This window comes from Lonchura striata, chromosome 13, assembly GCF_046129695.1.
Source record: "Lonchura striata isolate bLonStr1 chromosome 13, bLonStr1.mat, whole genome shotgun sequence".
In the NCBI taxonomy this organism is placed as follows: Eukaryota; Metazoa; Chordata; class Aves; order Passeriformes; family Estrildidae; genus Lonchura; species Lonchura striata.
The window spans coordinates 14,355,036-14,377,245 of NC_134615.1; the positions used below are offsets into that span (position 1 = coordinate 14,355,036).

The following is a 22,210-nucleotide window of genomic DNA, read 5'->3' on the forward strand; positions in this document are numbered from 1 at the left end:
TGAGAGTGGATAGCCCTATATTCTGCTAATCACACCTGGTCTTTCCATTCAGCTCTTCTGAAACAGTAAATTTTAGAGTCATGAATGTGCTGAAGTGGGGTACAGTAGCAAGGGAGGACAGAATTCCTAAGTTAGTGGGAGAATAAAGTTTTCAGTGCATTGAGATAAACATTCTCTCTGTTGTTGTGATTTTAAAAGAAATTTCACCTCCAATGGGGCAACCCTGGATGTACAGACAGACAGGGAATGAGATCCTGGAAAGCAGCACCATGAAAAGGGACCTGGGGGTGTGGTCCATGTCCAGCTGGCCATGAGTCAGCAGGGGCTTGGCAGCCAGGAGGGACATCAGGGGCCAGCTGGGCACAGAGGGCGATTGTCCTGCTCTGCTCTGGGGTGGCCTCACCTCCAGTGCTGGGGGCAGTTTTGGGCACCACAATATAAAAAAGACATTAAGATGTTACAGAGCATCTAAAGGAAGGCTATGAAGATGGTGAAGGGCTTTGAGGGGAAGCTGTGTAAGGAACAGCTGAGGTCACTTGGTCTGTTCAGAGCAGGGGAGACTGAGGGGAGATCTCAGTGCAGTTACATTGAGGGCAAGAGGAGGGACAGGCACTGATCTCTCTTTGTGGTGACAGTGACAGGACCCAAGGGAATGGCCTGAAGTTGTGTCAGGGGAGGTTTATATCAGGTATCAGGAAAAGGTTCTTCATCCAGAGGGTGATTGGCCACTGGAACAGGCTCCTCAAGGACCTGGTCACAGCTCCAAGCCTGACAGCATCCAAGAAGTGTTTGGATAATGCTCTCAGCATGGGAGATGTGGACATTTCTTAGAGATGTCCTATGCAGATGTAACAGTTGTACCTAATGATCCTTGAGGGTTCCTTCCAATTTAGTATATTCTGGGATTACGTACAAATAATAATTTATTATAAACCAGCCAGGGTGCCACTGGGATATCATTGGATTCCCAAAATCTATCTTGCAGTCCATTACACGGCTCCATTGTCCAACACAAGAGGGAGCTGAAATATCTAGAGAAAAACCCAAGTGCTGCTACATCCCCTGGCATCCCCCTGGATTGTGCCCAGCACTCCAGGGTGGTGGTGAGGCACACAGGGCTCAAGCACTGCACCTCAGATGGCTCAGCTGCTCTCCGTGCTCTGGGCTGTAGGACAGCACTGTCCCAGAGCCAGGATATCCTTCAGCACTGCAGCTGTGCCCACTCAGAGCTCTTTACAAAGCATCCAGGCAGCTCAGAGAGCAGCCCCAGGTGGGGCAGAGCTGGGCCTGAGCCAGGCTACCCCTGTGGCACTCCATGGGAGCCACGCTGCTCTGTGCACTGCAGCCCCAGCCTAAGTTCCAGCGAGGAGACCCTGGTGAGGAGCCCGCGTGGAGGCAGCTCAGCTCCACAGGTGGTGCACCACAGGCTCTGCCTCCCACTGCTCTGTGGACACAAACTGCCACAAAACCACAGGTGAACGTAAGATGAATATCAGTAGTGCTGTTTGTGAAATAAAAATACCTGGAGCCTGGCAAACTGCAGAAAAGGCTCTATCCACATCGTGTATCTAGCCTAACCTTCCACAGGTAAAGGAAAACCACGTCATGCTCTGAAGGAAACTGGCAGCAATGATGACTGAACTGTGGTTGCCCAAATATATAACACAGAAGATGCATGTAGAATAGCCTTCTAATTGAGCACAATTATCATGCTCCAAATTGCCTTCTAAATTGAGTATGCAATTTAATTTCTATAGATTGCACATTGTATACACTTACAGTTCTTTTAGCATCCTCAATCTACAACTTTCATTACGTTTTAAATCATAAAAACATAGTCTAATTACTAGGATAGGGAATATAGCTTGGGACACCAGGACTATGTCTATTTATACCTTGTCCATTTTGCTGATTCTTAGTTTATGCAAACCATTTCGGTTTGATCTCATAAATATGACTACTAACTTTTAGAAGTACTTAGATGTTCCTAGAAGTACTTAATATGTTAACTAGCAAATACATTTGTTAGTTAACATACTAATTTACTGAAAAGTAATGACATTTTTGAATTCTAAATCAATCTGATGCAACACACGTAAAATTTAGATAAATGACACTCTTCTATTGAGCACATCAAATTTAGGCAAGTAACTTTTACCACTAATAAAAAGTGAAAGAATTAGCTTATAGAGCTGTGTCATAAACATATTTGGACCAAAAATGAAAATTATGATTGATTTTGTATTGAAAAAATGAGACTTACTCCAAGACCTTAAACTTGATTTGTTTATGCAAAATTTTCTAAATTTCTAAAAGACAATTACATAAATCTGTCCAGGGATGAATAATACATAAAGCTCCCTAGAAAGTACCAGTCTGACAAAACCATCCCAGAGAATTCCGCACCTAAAACTCTTAAATCCTGTTTTCTGGCTATAGCTTAAATATGTTGGAGTGAAAATGATAGAATAATTTTCAGATCACAACCCTTGGTATTTCTTTATTTCCTGGTTTGATTCCCTGTTTATGTACAGATATTCACCACTTCCATAACAACTATGTTCTGAATTGCACAGAGACAAAGCACACATTTATAATGATCCTTATTTTACAGCTGGGAAAGCCAAGACACAGAAGAATTTATTGGTTCCAACATTTCCTGTTATTTAAACTATAACTGGATCCTTCATTTACTGAGTCCTACTGAGCAGCTGCCCCACTACCTCCTCAATAATTTGTTTTTTGTAGGATTTATGTGTGAGTACCAATCAGCTGAGCTGCCTGTTGGCTGTTCAGGGTCTGATGCCAAATTAAAGGAGACCCAAGTGCTGCACAAAGACTAAACAGAGTCAGTGGTACCAACAAACAAATCGCTGTTTGCAGATTTCTTTGGAGGTATTTCCCTTTAGCTGAATGCAATGTGGAAGTAAGGCAGGAACTGGTGCCAGAGTCCTTGGGTGACTAGGAAAATCTTCCCAGAAGAGAGCATGGGGAAGGAGAGAATGAGAAGAAATTTCCCTTGGGAGGAACCAGAATGTCTGAATGCAGCTCCAAATGGAGAGCCCTCCACATTCCTGCCCCTCCCACAGGAATGGAGGAGGTGGACAGACTCCTGGAACCTGGATGTACCATCTCAAAGTCATTGCAAATGTAATTTATATCCCTTACATGGGATGCAATCTTAGGGTAAACCAAGCTCCTTTGCACAAATCCCTGATTTCTAGTACATGTAGTTTGATTCTTGGTGCTGTTTTAATTAAATATTCCTAGAGCTCAGAATAGAATATCAGAAAGTTTAAACAATTTATTTGTTTCTCTTGCATTTTGTCCAGCCTAATAAAATAGATCCCTATTCTACTGTCAACTTCATCTGTTGTTCTCAGCCTTTCCCCCCATAACAGTCTCTTCTCATTTTTGCATGTATTTCTCATCTACTTTAATTCTTTTCTCAATAAAAATCTACAAGCAAAACACTAATTCTAGTTGTCTTACTACCAATGGTTTTTCCTTTCTTTTTGACTCATTTGAATTCTGAGAGTTTATTTTGTTAGCAGAATTGGACAAACATCTCTCTATTTATGAAGCAAGGATTGCTTTCAGAAACTTTTACTTAAGACATGCTTTGGACATAATTTGAAGGCGTTAACAGAAAACAGAGCTTCTCAAAGCACCTCCACTGACTGCCAGTGATGCCAGTGGGGTTTCTACTGCTGCCATTCCCATTCCTGCTGCCCACAGCATGAGAGGTGCAAAAGCCTTTTCCCCCAGTGACTTCACTTTGTTTCTGTGTATCTGGTGTGTAGGCGAGGAGTTCTGCACCTGCACGAGAGCCGTGGGATCCATGACCTTGGCTTGCCTCGCTGGCAACTTGCCCTCTGCCTCTTGGTGGTGGTAATCATTCTTTTCTTTAGTCTGTGGAAAGGCGTGAAGACTTCAGGAAAGGTAGAGCTCATATTGTCCTTCTGTCTTGACTACGTTCTTTTTCTACTTTAAGAAGTCTCCTAATTTTAGAAAGCAAGAAAATAAATCACTGATTTGAAGCATCCTCAGGAACCAAACGATCACATTTCTTGTGTGATATTCCGACTGAAAATTTTATTAATGTATTATTTTCAATTCAACATTGGTGGTTTCACCCAGAAAGTATTTTTAAATAAGCAAAATTGTCTTAAATGTGCATCATCTTCTTAGCCAAATGTACTAATATTTCAATGATATAAGAGGTTTTGGTTTTATTATATAAAATGCCATGTCAAGAGAAATATCTGATGAAAGTCATGGGGAATCACTCTTTGACATCCCTCACAAAATACCTCAACAGAAATTCTAGAGTTGGATACCTCTGAGAGGTTTTTGTACATTTTTATGAAATGATCACTTAACATCAGGCAATGACTGCACTTTTTAGTAAACAACAGAGAGATGAGGAGCAATCAGCAGTCTAACATACACTGACACTGTCTTCTGTTTGTCAAAACTCTCTCCTACTGGCATCTGTAAACTTATATATGAAAAGATTCATGGCATACAACAGCATTTTTCCTCCTAAAAAGAGCTCCTCCATCTGACTGAATGGACTAAACCAAGAAAATTCCAGCTGTACTTATTACATATTCTTAAATCTTCTATAACTGCTGATTAACCTTGGGATCTCTGTTGTCTGCAGGTTGTTTGGATAACAGCCACTTTGCCTTATGTTGTATTATTTGTCTTATTAATACATGGAATAACCCTGCCTGGTGCATACAATGGAATAAATGCATACCTGCATATAGATTTCAGAAGATTAAAAGAAGCCACAGTAAGTGTACTCTTCTGTTCTCATTCCCTAATTATTAAACCTATTGCCTGTGTTATTGAAACTGAAGATATTACAACTAACCTGAAATTAAATAGCCATGCTCCTGCTTCTGCCTAAGCACTGGTCCCCTTTCTATGACAGTTTAACTTTCCAATGCTCTCCAAAACAGGATTATCTCACTCTAAACCCAAACAATTCAGATCACAAAACACTCTGTGAAGGCACTTACAGGTGTGGCAGACCCCTGAAAAAGTCCATTCTTTGACTGTGCACCCAGTCAACTGCAATATCCTTTATACAGGAAATTGGAATGCAAAAATTTAGTTCTCAAAAGGCTAAGAATTCCCTCAAGAAGAAAATCTTGCTTTCTGAACCACTAGCTTAAATACTAACCTAGAAAACAAAAATACTGACCTATGCAAACCTTGCTAAACATACAAGACCAGGACTAAATCACCTAATCAAACCATGGTCCTTCATACAAATAAGATTTTCAAAAGTACAATGTTCTTATTTTACTATTGAAAGTAACATACATTTCATTCTATCACTGAATATATACGAACCAACCCAATTTGTGGAGTAACTTGGAACTACGACTTATTTGTAAAGCAAAATCTACACATAAAGTCACTAATACATGAAATTGGCAGCATTTTAGATCTATAAACATCAAAGACAACAGAGATATTTACTCCCTTCTACTATCCCAAAAATGACATAAAACATTTATAAGACATTAGTGTCTCTATGGATGGGTCATAAGGCCATTCAAATGGTTATAAATCTGAAAAGAAACAATATCATTTTACTAGAGGGAAATGCATCATCTTGAAAAATTGCAGCTTTCAGAAATGTCTGCAGTCTGTCCATAGTTGCACAGTACCTTTCCTGTGAATCCTAGCTTGACTTTTCCAGAATTATTAAAAAAGTCTTCAAGTGTTATAATATAGATATATTTTTAATATTCTTAGCCAAAAAAAGACATTCCTGACTTTTTAATGCTAAATTTGAAAGCAGGAATTTCTTCAAAAATAGACCCAGACCCCATGTCTATTTTGGAATAATCCAATCAAACTTCAAATTTGGGATTTTCATCCACCTTTGTCAGAAGACAGTAGCCACCCCAGTAATTCACATTTATGCATACACATAAATACAAAGACATCAAGATGAGCAAAGCCAGTGCTCATATTTTTCTAATATATTTTAAGTGCTATTTGGAAATAAACACCACAATTTCAAGTAGATGTCTATTGAGCTGTACTAGCTGTACCAGGCCTCTATAACCATATCTGCCTTCTGCTTCTGGAAGGACATTCTGTGTGCTGCTCTTTCTTGGCTTAATATTTCTGCAGCTGCTATTTAGATGACCCTCAAGTTATTTGTTTCTACAACTACGTTTTTCAGACAACAACAAAAAGTTACACTAGAATAATAAAAGGCCAAAGAGCACTTATTCTGAGAAGTGCCACAAACTGCTTTGTCATGCCAACCCTTCCCCAGTGGGATCCCTGCTGCTGCAGTAACCTTGTGTGTTTAATCTTTGTCCTCAGGCTACAAAGAATAGAATCCCACTTCATTTCTATGTCAGTGTATGTCAGTGCATCCCTGGATGTGATATATGATTTTTAAAATTTCTTCCAAATGAAGAATCTGACAAAGAAACATCCTAAGTCACAAACAGTGATGCCCCACAGAGGGCTCTGCCAAGGCTCTTCTAAGAGCCCTTAGAGCACCATGGCCACTGTCAGGGTGTGCCCCATTTTGTGGAGCCAAAACTGCACTGCACAGAAGTTACAACAGCATAAACACCAAAGAAGGCTGGAAAGACTGATGACTGCCTATTGTAAATTGTTCCTATTTATTTTTAATACAAATAAAACCAATATTCTATCATAAAATATATTCAATCACACATCAATCAAAAGCTGTGAAAATGAGAAATGTGAACTGCAAAACGAGCCATGCTGTCTTACATCCTGCTTGGTTAGAACAAAGAGAATGTTTTACATTTAATCCTAATTGTGAAGGAATTTCTGGTTTCTGCTCTTTTTTCCCTTCACCTTGATCTTCTCAATTTGTTTCCTAATCAGCTGCTATGAGCCAAGACTCTTACTCAACAGATACTTCAGCATGTGCTTAAATCCTTTGGGAGGCAGCAGGTGCTGATCTCTTACTTGAGTCAACAGGACTTAAGCATGTGCTTAAGGGTGCATGAAAAGTGGGCAAGGGTGAGTAAAACTGCACTAGCAATATACAAAAGAGACACAGAACCACTGAAAACTAGTGTCTTATGGTGGCAGTATGCAGATCTGGTTAAGAGTTTAACAAAACTGGTATTGAAAATGCCCAGGAATTTTGTTGACAACTAAAGTTATCTGAATTTTTCAAAAAACAAAAACAAACATAGGAGACTGCATCCCTGCTTCTGCATTCCTATCCACATAAATGTTATTCATAGAGTACAACTCAATATGATTTCAACCTTTGTGTGAAAATAGAATATTAAGATATTACTGGTATATAAAAAGAATGAGTATGGAATTAAGGTTACAGGATTGTTTTGTAATTCATTGAAAGAAATCCATAAAACCCTGCATTAACTACAATTTGATAAAATCATATCCTCCTATCCACTGGCTAGCAATAAACACTCCACAGACTGCTTTTCATATTATCTTTCAAGTAATCAACTCTCCATAGTTCATAAAATTAAGGTTTTTTACAAACCCAGAGTACCATAAGTGGTTCACAGTGTCCAGCAGGCAGCAGTTGAAAGCATCTGTCATCTATGTTGAGAGAAAAAAAGAGATTGACAGCCTAAGTGCTTTCATATATCATGTCAGCATGGGAGAAGGCACTCTCTTCCTTTCCACTAGGCCAAATATAAAGTGTAGCACTAAACTACCAATGCAGAGGGAGCTCATAAGCTGCTTAGATCGATCAGAAAGTTGCTGCTGAATAGATATATTAGATCTGATTTTGTAGAGATGGATGAATGATGAAACCCAGTGCTTTTCATAGTTTTTTCTGAGTTCTTGGCAGATTTAATCAAACATTGCAGATCTCATTTTGAGAAATGTTGGGTATTATTCACACCACTGATTTCACTACTTCTGTTGAAGATGGTCATTTAAAAGTCTGTGTAACAACAGAAGAGGGTTAACCAAGGCTATTCTCAGGTTTCTGGTTCAGAGAACCAGGACTGTGGCATTGTTCCTGTCTGGATGAATGGCTATTGGTAGAAGGGACACTTTAGAAAATATTGTACTTTTACAGTGTTTCCCTGGTAGACAATCCTTAAAATTATCAAACTGCAGCTAAACTGAAATTTAATGACTATCACAGAAATATCTCTTTCTCCAACTAAGTGAGAAAGATGAGACAAATCTTGCATGGCTCTGTTCACAGCACATCAGTCATGCTTCAGCTCCTGAACCAGGAAAGTATCATGTAGAGTGCACTAACAGTCACACAAAGGAAGCTTTGGTATGGGAAAGAAAATGTCCTATAACTCTTGACCCATTAACTATTTTTAGATTTCTCGTTGTACATTCCAAGCTAACTTGGAACAAGAGCTGTTGGAAGCGTATTTCTGTCACCCAGGAGAAAAGCCCCTGTGATCCTTTCAGTGCTGGGTAAAGCCCCAGAAGCGCCTGTCCCCCTGCACAGCCCCCGGGCAGCAGTGTGTGTGTGCTCTGAGGGCTCTTCCCCTGCTCCTGCTCCCCCCTCCCCATTCCAGAGGCCATCCCAGAGCAGGGCCATGCTCCTTGTGACACTTCCCTCCCCTTGGCATGAATGCCAATTTCTTTCCAAAAGCCCTGCTCTTGCTTTTCTCCTGCTGCATCCTTGTGGACTGAGCTGACCCTGGCACTGTTGGTGTCATTCTGCAGGTATGGATTGATGCAGCTACTCAGATATTTTACTCCTTAGGAGCTGGGTTTGGTGTTTTAATTGCATTTGCCAGTTACAATAAGTTCGACAACAACTGCTACAGGTAAGAGCCTATTCTTCCGTTCCTGCTGCAAAATTATTTTATTTTGCTCCGGCTGCAGCTGGAAGAACTTTTAAGCAATCATTCTATCTTCAGTCATATATTAATGATGGTGAGTTTTGTGTAGACATAGTAACCAACCCAAATCTTGAAATACTGTCTTCCTTACTGAATTTTTAGTAACAGGAACCTGCCAAGATATCTGCTGCTCTCCAAAGCAGAATGGGATTAGGTTTGGACTTTAGACAGCTGTGTAAACTATACTGGTGTTTGCCTTTCAAAAGTACCATTAAGCACAATAGTGAACACAGGATAAAATCTTATTGGTGCAGAAACAAAAAGCAGAAAGATTCCAGCTTCCAGAAGTGTTTCTGTGCTTTGGGATTATATTTCTGATATTTTACATTGTGCTCCAGTTTAGGAATGCACTTTAAATCAAGTCAGTTTGTAAGTGTTTTGCTGAATCACCACCATGGAAATTCAACCAGAATCACTCTGCACCATCTGAGAAATTCCAACATTTAAATGTTTTTTTTTAACAGTAAATTTTGGAATGAAAACAAGCAAGTCTTTTCCAATGAAATATAAATTCAGAAAGTACATATATTATAAATGCATTGTAAACTGAAGGATGGGGGAAAATGTTAAAGGAAATCCCCATCTAGTTCTTAAAGTTTTTTCTCACTGGGCTGTTCTTCTCTCCATGTTTAGGGATGCTTTGCTGACTAGCACCATTAACTGTGTCACAAGCTTCATCTCAGGATTTGCAATTTTCTCCATATTGGGCTACATGGCTCATGAGCACAAAGTTAAAATTGAGGATGTAGCTACTGAAGGTAGGAAGTTAATTCTATATTAATTTTAACCCTTCTCCCCCACCATTTCTTTGCAAATGTGTTTATATTTGATTCCAGCAAGTGTGTGAAAATCTCATGGAAGTAAACTGAATTAACTTACTTGGAACTAGAACTCTGTGTTTAAATCCCTTGTTGAAACGTGAACTCTCAATGGCATTGATTCACCTCACCTCTCCTGAACTGAGCTTCCCCAGAATCTTACCCCCACAGGTTTTGCCCATTCAACAGACAGATGTTAACCACTGGACAGAATCTTACAAAAGTATTGCTGTTCAGTGCCACAGGTGACTGGTTTTGATGGTTCTGCTAAGTTCAGCTCTACATTCTTTACTGGGAACAAGTCACTCATGGTCCCAGCTCCTGCACCTCTCATCACATCCAAAAGTTCTCTTGCTAAACAAAGGCAACACTTCACCACTACATAGAAGAATAACTAGTAAAGTTGCAAATCCAATAAAATATTATTCAAAGTGGACAACAGTGGGATAGTGTCTTTTTAATACTAAATCATCATGAGTAGGTAAATATGCATTTTAAATATATTTTGGTATAATGCAAATTTTGTTTTAACAATAGTCAGACCATGACAAGGACTGAAATGAAAGTCAACTTAGTCATGATTTATCTTATTAAAATGAACACTTTGGTGAAGATAAGAAACATAATGAAGTGACACCTCCTTCTCCCCTTTTCCATTCCAGGAGCTGGTTTAGTTTTCATCCTGTACCCAGAGGCAATTTCAACTCTTTCAGGATCTACATTTTGGGCTGTGGTGTTCTTCATCATGCTCCTTACACTTGGTATCGACAGTTCTGTGAGTACTTTTTCCTTCTAGCCTTGGCATTGTCCTTTTCCTGTCATATTTTGTTACTAAAGAGGCATTTGCCTTAAGCAGATTACATTTCAAGTAAACATTCTGTACATTTCCTAAATCTGTTTCCACAGTCATAGAGAACATGGCAATACTATTACTTGCTGCCTTATAAAGACTGTCCATCATCAAGAGGTTTAGGAAAAGATTAAATCTCTGACTAACCAGTAAATATTTACTCCCTGCTATTTTTTTATGACTTTTCAGAAGGGCTATTCAACAATTATTACTATTTAAAGGTCCAACAACACTACTATGAACTATTACTACTATGAACCTGCAAAAAGGTTTTGAAGCCCTGCTTGCAAAATACAAGTAAGACATTGAGTAGAGTGGTTTCTAGAAGGGATTATTTTATGTGCTAAAATCCACTAATCTGCTCTAGACAGACAATGTCTGAAGGTACTCCCATTGTTTTTCTACAAGCCATGATACAGAATTTCCTGTAAATTTAATCACAAGTTTAAAATCATGCCAGAATATTTCCATAGCAGTTTTGTTTTCCTATAATCTTACTGTAAAATGTCTAGTCTAACAAGTGTATTTGCTCTTTGATGAGGTAAGTTTTACAACATGATATTCAGGATCATAGAAGCTTCATCCCAGAAAATATTCCAAGTCCCCAAACAACTTTTGTACTACTTTTTTCTACCAAAGAGGCCTCAAGACATCCTGTTATATTTAGCTTAAAGGTTAATACATTTCTGGAGAACCAGATAGGGTCTTTAAGAAATAGTAAAACCATGGACAAACTTTTATCCTCTTTAGTAGGGTAAGGGGTTTCTTACTATTCCAAAGCATAGAAGTCTCTTTTGAAGTTCAGAATGTCCAAAGTTGATCCAGGAATTTCTTGCTGGAAATGGTAAAACACTGTATTTCCATTGCTTAAAACTTCAGGAAAATTCATTCCTTTTCAAGGGCAAGAAAGGGAATTAATGAATTGATATGGAAAAAAGCAAAATCAAAAAAAAAAAAAAAAAAAAAAAAAAAAAAAAAAAAAAGGGTTGAAGCAGGAAGCTTTGATAATCATTGGCAAATAGCTAAATAAGATCTTGTGGAGTGAGGGCTGAGCTGTAAAGGTCAGATTCAGGTCTAAATATTTCCAAAGTGTTTGGATTTTTGGATTCCAGCTGAGGCCCAATGAAATTTGTCTATATAGACTAAGATCTGCATCCTTAGAAAAAAGTTTGAGGGAAGATTATATCTGGAATTGTAGCTTTTTCAACTGCACCTTTTTTAACTGTAAGCAAATAGAAATGATTGAAATGAAGGGTTTATTGCAGTGAAAGGACATGAATGACCAGTAGGAAAAGGACAGAATGAAGAAGAAAATTTATGTTGAGAAGTGTCTAGATCCAAAACAGTTAACTTTGCAACAGCAGTAATGTAGGGCAATGTAAAGAAACATAAAAGTGACACTGTAGGTTGCAGAACACAATTTTCCTACAAATAGAGAAAAGTTTTTCTGCTGGAGCTAATTAAAATACAGTGAACTAGTCAGCTGTGGCCAAGTTTAGTTCTTTCTTTCTAAAAAGGGAAGGATTTACTGGTTCAAGATTTGTCATAATTTGCCAAAGAAAATTCAGGTCCTGGAGTACTTTTTATGGTGATAATTCTCTGTTACTGATTTCAACCAGGAATATTTTAATCAAAGGCTTATAGGAACAGGACAGGCTGTGTTAGCACCTGCTAACCAAATTTTGTATTGCACCAGGCACTTCAGGTCTTGCTGTGGTCTTTTAGCATCACAAAATGCATAGAATTAAGCTTCTCCAAAATATTAAATAAATTTGTTTACTATGATAAAAGATTGAAATTAATTTTCATAGCTTTTTGTTGGCATTTAGGGGCAGATTTTTTTCATTAATGGAAAGAAATTAAAATTCATAACCACCTACATAATCCAGCAATTTAAATGAAAATTTGGAAAGTACCTTTCCTGTATTGCAAAACAATAGCTAATGTCCCACATTAACTTCTGAAAAGCAAAGTAAAATTCTTTCGTGTTGTCAACAAAAAAAAATCACATCAACCTTCCTTTGTAGTAATTTATAGACTTCTTCCAAGTCTGTAAAGATTTTTGTCAAACTGGATTCATTAATCAATGGCTAATGCAAATCTTTGTTCAGTACATTTCCTTTAGGTGCTTGCCATGCCTGTCTTTAAGAAATATCTTAAGGAGCTTAGCTACTTAAGCTAGCAGCTTTTCCCCCAGAGTACATTCAAATGTGTATCCTTTTCCCCAAAGTACTGTCTACTTATTGTTCTGTTGAGTCAGCAAAGAGTCCTCAGAGGCTGTGGAGGCAGCAGCCACTCCTCTTGATGTCCAGTTCCCTGACCCAGAAGAAAATTAATCCTCATATCACCAGTTACTTACAGCTGAAATATCAGAAATCATAGTGGTTGGATATTAATTGCACAATCTGCTTTGCATTCTTCAGTCTGTATTTCCTACAGCCAGTAGCATTTAACCAGAGTTTGCCTTCCCTTTCTCAGATGGGTGGGATGGAGGCTGTCATCACTGGCTTGGCAGATGATTTCCACCTTCTGAAGCAGCACAGAAAGCTTTTCACCTTTGGTGTTTCTTTTGGCACTTTCCTACTTGGTCTTTTTTGCATTACCAATGTAAGTACAACAAAAGTTTCCCTCAAAACATTACCTAAAAATGCCATTAACATTTTCAGATGAAATATGGATAGGTTCAGATGACTACATTTGATTATAAATTTTAGTTCTTAAACAACTTCTATTCAGAACATCACTTTTAATATAATATATGAAGCTTCTCTAGTTTTTGGCACAAGATCATTTGTTATAAACCAAGCCTGTAAGTCTTTGTTCCAAACAACTATCTCTGCTATTGCTGGGTTTATTTGGTTCTGTGTGCTTTCTTTTGCATGTTTGTTTTTTTTTTGTTTGGTTGGTTTTGGATTTTCTAGTCACATTAAATGGAATTGTGTAGAGTGCTTATTCCTCTGTGAGGAGTTAAGAATTTCAAGTGACCAGACCATATGTCTGTCCTCTTCTTGAAGAAAGTAAAAGACACTTACTGCTCATGGAAGGAGTGCAGAGTAATGAACTAGTCTCCCCACCTTGTTTCTTCTTGTTCCTTCATGTACCTAGATCTTGACATCTTTTACTGTTAACACCACATAAAGCACAAAGAAAACTTATCCTGAACATTCAATAACCTGTATTTATCACTACCATCAGACTGAATATTTTGCCTCATCTGGCATTTTAAAACTAATTAAGGAATTAAATTAATGAGTTCTAGGCAGGAGATAATTTTTCTTTTTTGGCCATAAAAAAACCAGAGAGACCTGTTAACTAACATACCAAAACTGTTAGAAAACAACTGAAACTTGAAGAAACGACCATGAAACCTGGTTTCATGTGCTGAACCTCTCTCCATCTCTAGAAATGGTTTCTACGTCTATTATTAAGATTAGTGAAATGGCATAACTTTATAAATAACAAAGTGCTTTTTATGTAAAAACACCCCAGTATTTTTGTTCCAGTCTCCTCAAACTGAGATATAGTTGAGACTTTAAAAAAAGATATATCATTTTAAATATCTATCCTTTTAATACCATACTATTTCTATCAATACCTAAAAATTGGACAAGCTCCTGTTTATTCAAAGTTTCAACTGGAATAAAATATCCTGAAATACAATATCAGAAGAAATTAATTGTTAAGAACCAGAAGATGTGCCAGTGGGTGCAATTCCACTGCCTCCAAGTGAACTAAAGCTATTCAAAATAATGACCTAACTTTAGCTTTTAAATAATGGCACCTGTTTAGGCTGAAGTTCACCCCTCCAGCTGGAATTCACAAACTGTCCAGAATAGTCCAAACAAATTGGTTCACATAACTAAAGGACAACATTTCTGATGTGTAAAAGATAAAAAGGAAAACCCTTGTGAGCACATCATATGAAATTGTTTGATTTTGGCCCCTGAATTTTTAAGGCTATATTTTCAAAAATAACTGTTTCTGAAACAAGCATGTTTCTTACAAAATCATTAGTAATTCACTTTGCTAAGTTTGATTGAAAATGCATTCATTTGGAGCAGTTGTAGAGCAAAAACAAGAGGTCAAGCTCAAATGTCATTCAATAAGCAACATTTTCTAACACAATAACCAAACTTCATTCCATTTCTGGACAAGTCCCCACAGCATTAAAGACCTCCATGAGGCCTGAGTACTGCTCTCCCTATTTTTGTAAATATGCACAGCTGTTTCAGAAAAAGACATCTTTGTAAAATAAAAGGCAACTGATTACAGAGACTACAATCACCTACACATTTAAACAATACAAGTGCTATTTCTACCACTGGTGGTAAAATAATTCCCTTTGTTCCTCTCCTTCTGAACAGGCATCATCAGGTTAAATTTGGTTGTAAAAAGATATTTTAACAAAAATCTACTGCCACTGCAAACATTTCAGTTGTTTCCATGTGACAAAGTATCCTGACACACTTTATCAGGGTTCATTTTGAAACAAATCTGGATCTCATGGTTTTCCATTCACCTTTAGCTGAAACTCAGTAAAATGTGTCATAATTTACACAAATACACACCACACTGTAGAACATGGAAAAAAGTAGTAAAATTGCAGCTAAAAAAAAAAAAAAAAAAAAAAACCAAAAAACCCAAAAAAACTAACAGGGCTTCAGTCAATTCATTTCCAGTTCTCAGTCATGAACCACTGAAGCACAAAATGTGCTGTTGTGAAGGAAGACAAGGTATGTTCTCTCCACTGAGCGAAGGTTTGCAAATACCACAGCCCAGAGACTGGACAGGGCACAGCAGCTGCTTGCTCTGCTGGGGACACAATTTCCATCCCCTCCTGCCTTACAGAGCAGTGGCCAAGAGAGATGTAGGCACTCAGGGAAAAGAGAAATGAGACCAACTCACCCAAGACTCGCTGGCCTGCAGAGCAAGTGGCCTTAGGAGCAGAGTGACAGGTAAGGGCCTATGGAAACCCTTGCAGAGCTCCATTCCTGCCATTAATTTAGGACGTTCATTAACTGCTGCAGACAGGCCCTGCCCTACAAGCTGCTGATCATTTCCCCAAACTTCCACTGAACAGGAGTGCCAAGAGAACTCATTAATCTAAGCTGAGGTTTCTCTTTCCCAGTGAAGTGAGGACATAGGTGAACAAAAGCCTCTTTAGAAGAGTTGCAACTTTGATTGCACTATTTTTTATGCAAATATGAACCTGTGTCTGATGCATCAGATCCATACTAAAATACTTGGGTTCAGATAATGCTTCAAGTAAAGCAGATTTCTGTTAAGTGCATACTAAATTCTGAGGTGATTCTATTTGTAACTTCATGTCCTTGCATCTTTTAACTCCCTTTTGCAGGGTGGAATTTATGTGCTCACACTTCTGGACACATTTGCAGCTGGGACTTCAATATTGTTTGCAGTTCTAATGGAGGCAATTGGAGTTTCCTGGTTTTATGGTAAGCTTCTCCTTTTGTGTGTGCAAAAGCTTTTATGAAATTCCAAATTCTCATTACAGGCTTACACATCATTTTAAGGGAAAACAGCATAGCCTTGTATACACAAAACCATGACAAGTCAGGTTTCATAGAGTGATATTCATTTGATTTATGAGCAGTGACAGGAATGCAGACATTCAGTGGGCCAAGCTTTGAGACCCTGCACAAAGCCAAAGCAAACAGCCTTGTGAAAGGGGCTGTGATGGGATGGAAAAGTTACTCCTTCTGCCAGTATTTTACAACTCTTAGTATTGCTGATGACTTGCAGTAGCAGATTTAGATTTGGTACTTTCAAAGCAAGTAGATTAGCCTAAATATAGACTCACCTGTTTCTGCTTTTCATTAGTCAGGACAAATCTCAAGCACTCTTCACACAACGCAAATAAAGGCAGTGTTTAGAGAGTTAGAATAATTCCTACATCAATCCATTCTGCTTGAGACAATATTCTACTTCATTGTAAAACACTAGCAGTTTATTTATTTTATTTCATAGAATGGTATAAAATACCCAACACACTGGATACTAGAAATTCTATTTCTCATATTTGATACTAATTTATGCCACAAAAAAGGAGTGGTGATTTACTTTATCCCAAATATGGCAAGCTTTAGGAGTATTTAGTTGACCTCTGGCACTAGACTCTATGCCAATCAGACTGCAGTGATATGCTATAGCCACCTAAAAAAAATATGGCCTCTTCTTTTCCTTCCTAATTTCCTCTTTATTCTCATGCTTTAGTTCCTGGTTGATCACAACTCTTTTCACTATTACCAGGTTTCAATGGCATAGCAGCCTGCAAATCTTCTTCCTTTTAAGTCTATATTGAATGAGTTGCCCTGATTCCCAATAAGATTGTTCTTCCTCTGAACACCATCTTCATTTTTATTCAGACCTAGTATTTATAGCTAATGTATGATTCAGAGGGTTCTTAGACATTAGGATTCTTATTATTTACCTCACTCAGTCACTTATTTATCCATTCATTCTGACTTCCTATGTTCTCCTAATCGAACTTTATCTTGCAGTTAAAAAAACTGTTGAAGAGTGCGTGAAGTGAAAGAATGGCATCCATGCATAAAGCTGTTCAATCTATCAAAGGAAAAGTTTCTAGTTTTAATGCACTAATTCTGTCACCCAACATCAGCATGGAGCAAGCACCTGTCTCTCAAAACAACTGAGGCACTTTATTTCACAGACAAATGTCTTTAATCCCTGTAAAAGAGCTGAATGTGAACGAGTTATCACAGTTTAGCTTGGATGTAGAGACTTGTTTAGTTTCTAGGAGAAAGTTACTTTTGGCTACTATTAAAACAGGATTTACTGCACTTTACAGTAGCTAAGCTTTGTAGGTGGTTCACAGACCAGGCCAAAGTTAGTTAAATTTTATTTTACACCTCCTGTCTTTATAATTTTTTTCCTTTCTTCCAGCAGCCTCCCCATAATTGGGAAAATATCTATTCATTTTTCTTGAGCAGCTGACAGATGTTTCTACTGACACAGCATGACCTGTTGCTTTATAAAGAACTTATTACAGCCCCAGGTGCTATTTAAACTTATTAAATCTGGCATGATCTTGTCTGCCTCTTTTTTCTGATAGACCCCTCTTGCCTTAATGACCTAGCTGAATATTAAGCCAGCCTAAAGGCAAGCATTGACATTTTGGCACAGACTAAAAACACGGAAATTTAGTTCAAATTATATCTATGACCATTTATTGTGAAGTTTTTCCTGCAAAGGCCAACTGTGTATGTAAGAGAAGGGAGAGCTAGTTTCCTTTACTGTGCAGATGTACCTTAGTTATGACTGCTAAGTTGTTACCAATTTTCCTCATGTGCAACCCTGATATCATCTTTCTGGTTAATATTCTATTTTGATGTATTTAACCAGCTCCTAATAAAAAAAATTAAGTATCTCTGAAACCAAGCCCTACAGGTGCCATCATCTGTAGCTATAGCTGTGTTCTGCTTAAAAGTTTATTCTTAGTACAATTATTTGAAGACATGCAGTACTGAAAAAGAAAATTGTGGAAAAGTGCAGTCTTAGAGCATGGCCTATTCATCCCCCATTTTCAGCAGAAATTGAGCACCAAGCACTGTCTGAGGTCCATGTGCATCTGTCTGGAAACATATGAATAAAATTCTGATATACATAGACTTTGTCTTTGACCTTCTTCACAATGATAAATTTCAGTCAGTGCTCATAGCAGTTAAAATTTAGTCACTTTAAAGTTCACAGAAAGCACTGCAAATAGAATCAGATTAAGGTTAAAGAGCATTTGCAGATCCTTCTTGCCTATTTCTCTTCCCCTGGACATAATATTGGGGGCTGGAAATTGTTTTAAGACATTTGCACTCAAGTGTCCACACCCTGAAAATATTTTGCATCCTATTAGGTACAATGGACTAATTCAAGCTGACCCAATTATTTACATTAAATAAAATAAATTGTGCTGAACTGATCCACATAAAGAGAAATCATATTTATGGAAAACTATACATCCTCTCTAACAAACAAATATTAATGGAAAAAAGCTGCATTTCTGCTGTTTACCTAATGGGTTCATGATTATAAGTAAACTTTCTGAATACATTGAGCAAAGCAAATTGTAAACAAATAGTCTGACATGACAGAATGCACAGAGCCAACGTCTCTAAGGTGTATAGTCAGAGACTGTTTTCTTTTTACAGGAAACAGAGAAGGATATTTTTCCCCCCATTTTATATCAGTGTTAATTATCCCATTCTAAAGTGGTGTAGTTTTGTACATATTTACAATAAACAGAAGAATAATTGCCTGAGTTTTCTGGAAAAGTCATAAATATGAAATTATATTTGTAATAAAGAACATTCTTTGTTCAATGAAACACTGAAAAGTAAGCATCTCTTAAGTGGAACAAAGAAATCTCCTTTGATAAATTAAGAATCATATGAATCTATCTCATTATCAGCAAGCAGTTTCTGTAAGGGTTTACATTTTCCTGCAGTATACTCATAATAACAGAGGAATTAGGTTGAAATAATCCATAACTATTTTAAAAATTGTGTCCCATTTACAACTTAAATTCTAGATATTTGTGAAATGCCTCTTTTCAGTGGTAATGCTGCTGTCTGCAGCAGGCCTTAGGTGCTCATAGGCATTTAAGTCAGATACAGTGATATAAAAGATACATCTAGACATTGAAAGGAGATGAAAGTTGTTATTTCTTATGTCTTCTGCTTTGAAAGTCATTCATGTCTGGTTTCTGAAAAAGATATTTTGGGTATGACAGCATCTCATCAGTTTAGACTGAAGTCAGTCTCATGCTTGCATCCATTCACACCCATTCTAGGTGTGGACAGATTCAGTGAAGACATCCAACAAATGATGGGCTTCAAACCAGGCCTCTACTGGAGACTGTGCTGGAAATTTGTTAGTCCTGCTTTTTTATTGGTAAGTGTTTATAATTATGCCATCATGAAAAGAATACCAGTGCATTGCTTCCCAGAATATACAACAGATCCAAGAGCAAGATACCTATTGCTGTGCCAGATATTGTTGGGGCAAATAGGAGACAGTCCAATTTAATGCTTTTTTTCTCCTTGAAATTATATGCTGGTTATATTTTGTATAATACATTTCAGTTATGGGAGAGAAACTAATGGTGGTTGTGGTCTTCTTCTGATCTTTCATTTTAGTGTGATTTTAAGAAGGCAGCTTTTCTTAGGGAACATTTAGGACAGTCCTCTCTGTCCCTGTAGCACCTCTCTGTATTAAACACAAACCATTCCCTTGGGAAAATAAGCTAGCCAGGGATAAAAGATTGTGTTAGCAAAAATATATTTCTGATTGGAGGATACTAGGATCCCCAGTTTGTGAAATGACACCAGAGAATAATTAATATACAGCTACATCTGTAATTAGCTGTGTGAAACACTGAAGAATTGTATAAAATGTACTTTGTAAGCTGCCTGTTGGAAAAAACAAGCATTCCATTGCATTAGGGAAAAAAAAATCCCAAAGCGTGAATTTGGTTGCTTTGTGTAAAGGTTAGATTCAGTACTAACCTTGAGTTTTATATTGGAATCTCTTCCTATGCATATTTGTAAATCAAAAGGTCAGGATAATAACACAGAAATTTGACCTCATTATGATTTTATGAGAAAATTCCTTGCATTAAAGCTCAACGATCTTAAAGCATTACTGGTATTGTGAATATACACTGGCTAGGCTTTTAGAACAGGTCCACATTTTTTTTAAATATAAAAGCTATGACCCCAATTCATCCATAAGCACCTACAAAGCCTGTACTAATTATCCTTTTAAACACAGTTCTAGAAAGGAACTTGTATGGAACTATATCCTGCAGCACTTCAAGCAGGCTGACTCAAGCAGAATGGGAAAAAGCTGGATAAAGCATCCTTTGATTCTGCACACAAGGAAACAGTTGAAAATTTACATTTTATCATGAGTGTAGTAATAACCAAGCTAAAAGTGGAGAGCCCACCAGTTTAACCTTAAGTAGTTTAAGATGTCTCGGTGAAAGAGCCTCAATATCTTCCTAGGAAAGCCTGAAAACATAAGGATCAGAATAAATCTGTAAATAACACATCTCTGAGCCATCACAATGCACACTCCTTTTTTTCCCTCTGTAAGTTCTTGAAGCTCTTTCTCTGTATTGTCTGCAGCTATGAACACAATCCCAAGAATAATCACAAAATAGAATTAGTATTTTTCTAACCAGATTCTACACTAAGATCTTCCTTTAACCCACACTATCCTGGTGTGGTCTTTAAAACCCTAGGCTCAAAATATTTTAACTGGAAATTGAAATATAGAGCAGAACATATAGCCCCAAAGAACCAAATCAAGGATATCTGCATGTTAAACAACCCCTATGGATTTAACAGCAGAGAAGTAGGGTGGTGCACCACTCTCTCCTTCTTGCATCTAGCACTGGACAGGGAAGCATAGGAAGAAAAAAAACAACTTTTTTTCCAGGCCATAAGGCTGGTCTACCTTTCCTCAGTACATGTATCATTCTGGAGTTTGCATTATGTCTCTCATTGAAAAGTGGGTACAAAGCTTTTAAAGGAAGTCTAATATTCCTGGGAAATGAAAAGTAAAAACAACAGATCCTGCAGAGCTTTTTCTTGACTACAGAATCCCTTTTCTACATCTGAAACACTAGTTTAAGTGAAGCAGTAGTGGACAGTCACTTGATTTTCCCATCAAAATTTCAAATAATCTGTATCCACAGTAGCTAAAATGAACTGTTAATACTAGTAAACACATCAAGAACTTCAACAGCTTAAGCAGGAAGAAGCCAAAGTAAACAGGCTGAAGGTCAATCAGAGTTGGTTTGAAACATACTTTAGGGTGGCTGCCTAATAGAACACCTGGAATCAATTGCAGTAAGGTTCTTCATCTTAAATCTGTGTTAATTTTATACTTTCTTCTCTAGTTTGTTGTGATAGTCAGCATAATAAATTTCAAACCTCTGACCTATGATGACTACACCTTCCCTCCGTGGGCAAACCGCATTGGCTGGGGAATAGCTTTATCCTCCATGATCCTTGTGCCTGCCTATATCATCTATAAATTTATGAATGTGCGTGGGACCTTTAAAGAAGTAAGTGGAACACTAATCAAATGTCATGAAATGTTGCTGTGAAATGAAATGGCTGTGTCTAAATTGGCAGTTTATTTCTCTCCCAAAACTTATTACTTATGAGTGACCTTTTGAATCCATCTGTCAGGTGGATCAGTCGTTTGAGGTAGGATTACGGCACTCTGAGTTTATAGACAGAAATTAGCTTTCCAGACAGCACCATAATAATTGTGAAAAAAATATTTTTTATGCATGTAATTGATCCAATTGATGAGATCAGATTATTTTTTTAACAAAGAATGTGCAAATTATGCTTTCTTCACATTCAGCTATGAGGTATGGTCTTCAAACTGTTCTATACCTTGTTTTATTTGTCAGTTCAAAATGACACATGAATTAGGTTCACTAGCCATATCATTTTTACCATCATATTAACCTTCACTGTCTATATACTCTTATCTATAGTCTTAAAACCTCTAACAGTGCTCAGAAGCCTCCTCACCATTATACAGCACTGAGTTTTTTCCATCACAATTTTACAACCTTATCCTGACCCACTGACTTACACCTAGTTCTACTGCTC

General features: G+C 37.6%; 1 protein-coding gene across 1 annotated transcript in view; it reads left to right on the forward strand.

Moving 5' to 3' along the window:
- SLC6A2 (solute carrier family 6 member 2) overlaps nt 1-22,210 on the forward strand; it is a 58,825-nt gene that overhangs the window by 29,096 nt on the left and 7,519 nt on the right. Inside the window, exons 4-12 of the mRNA XM_021555023.3 lie at nt 3,804-3,942; nt 4,667-4,801; nt 8,698-8,801; nt 9,510-9,634; nt 10,357-10,469; nt 13,023-13,151; nt 15,901-16,000; nt 19,369-19,469; nt 21,481-21,648. Of these exons, the coding sequence (XP_021410698.2) occupies nt 3,804-3,942; nt 4,667-4,801; nt 8,698-8,801; nt 9,510-9,634; nt 10,357-10,469; nt 13,023-13,151; nt 15,901-16,000; nt 19,369-19,469; nt 21,481-21,648 (1,114 nt within the window). The remainder of the gene's footprint in view (nt 1-3,803; nt 3,943-4,666; nt 4,802-8,697; nt 8,802-9,509; nt 9,635-10,356; nt 10,470-13,022; nt 13,152-15,900; nt 16,001-19,368; nt 19,470-21,480; nt 21,649-22,210) is intronic.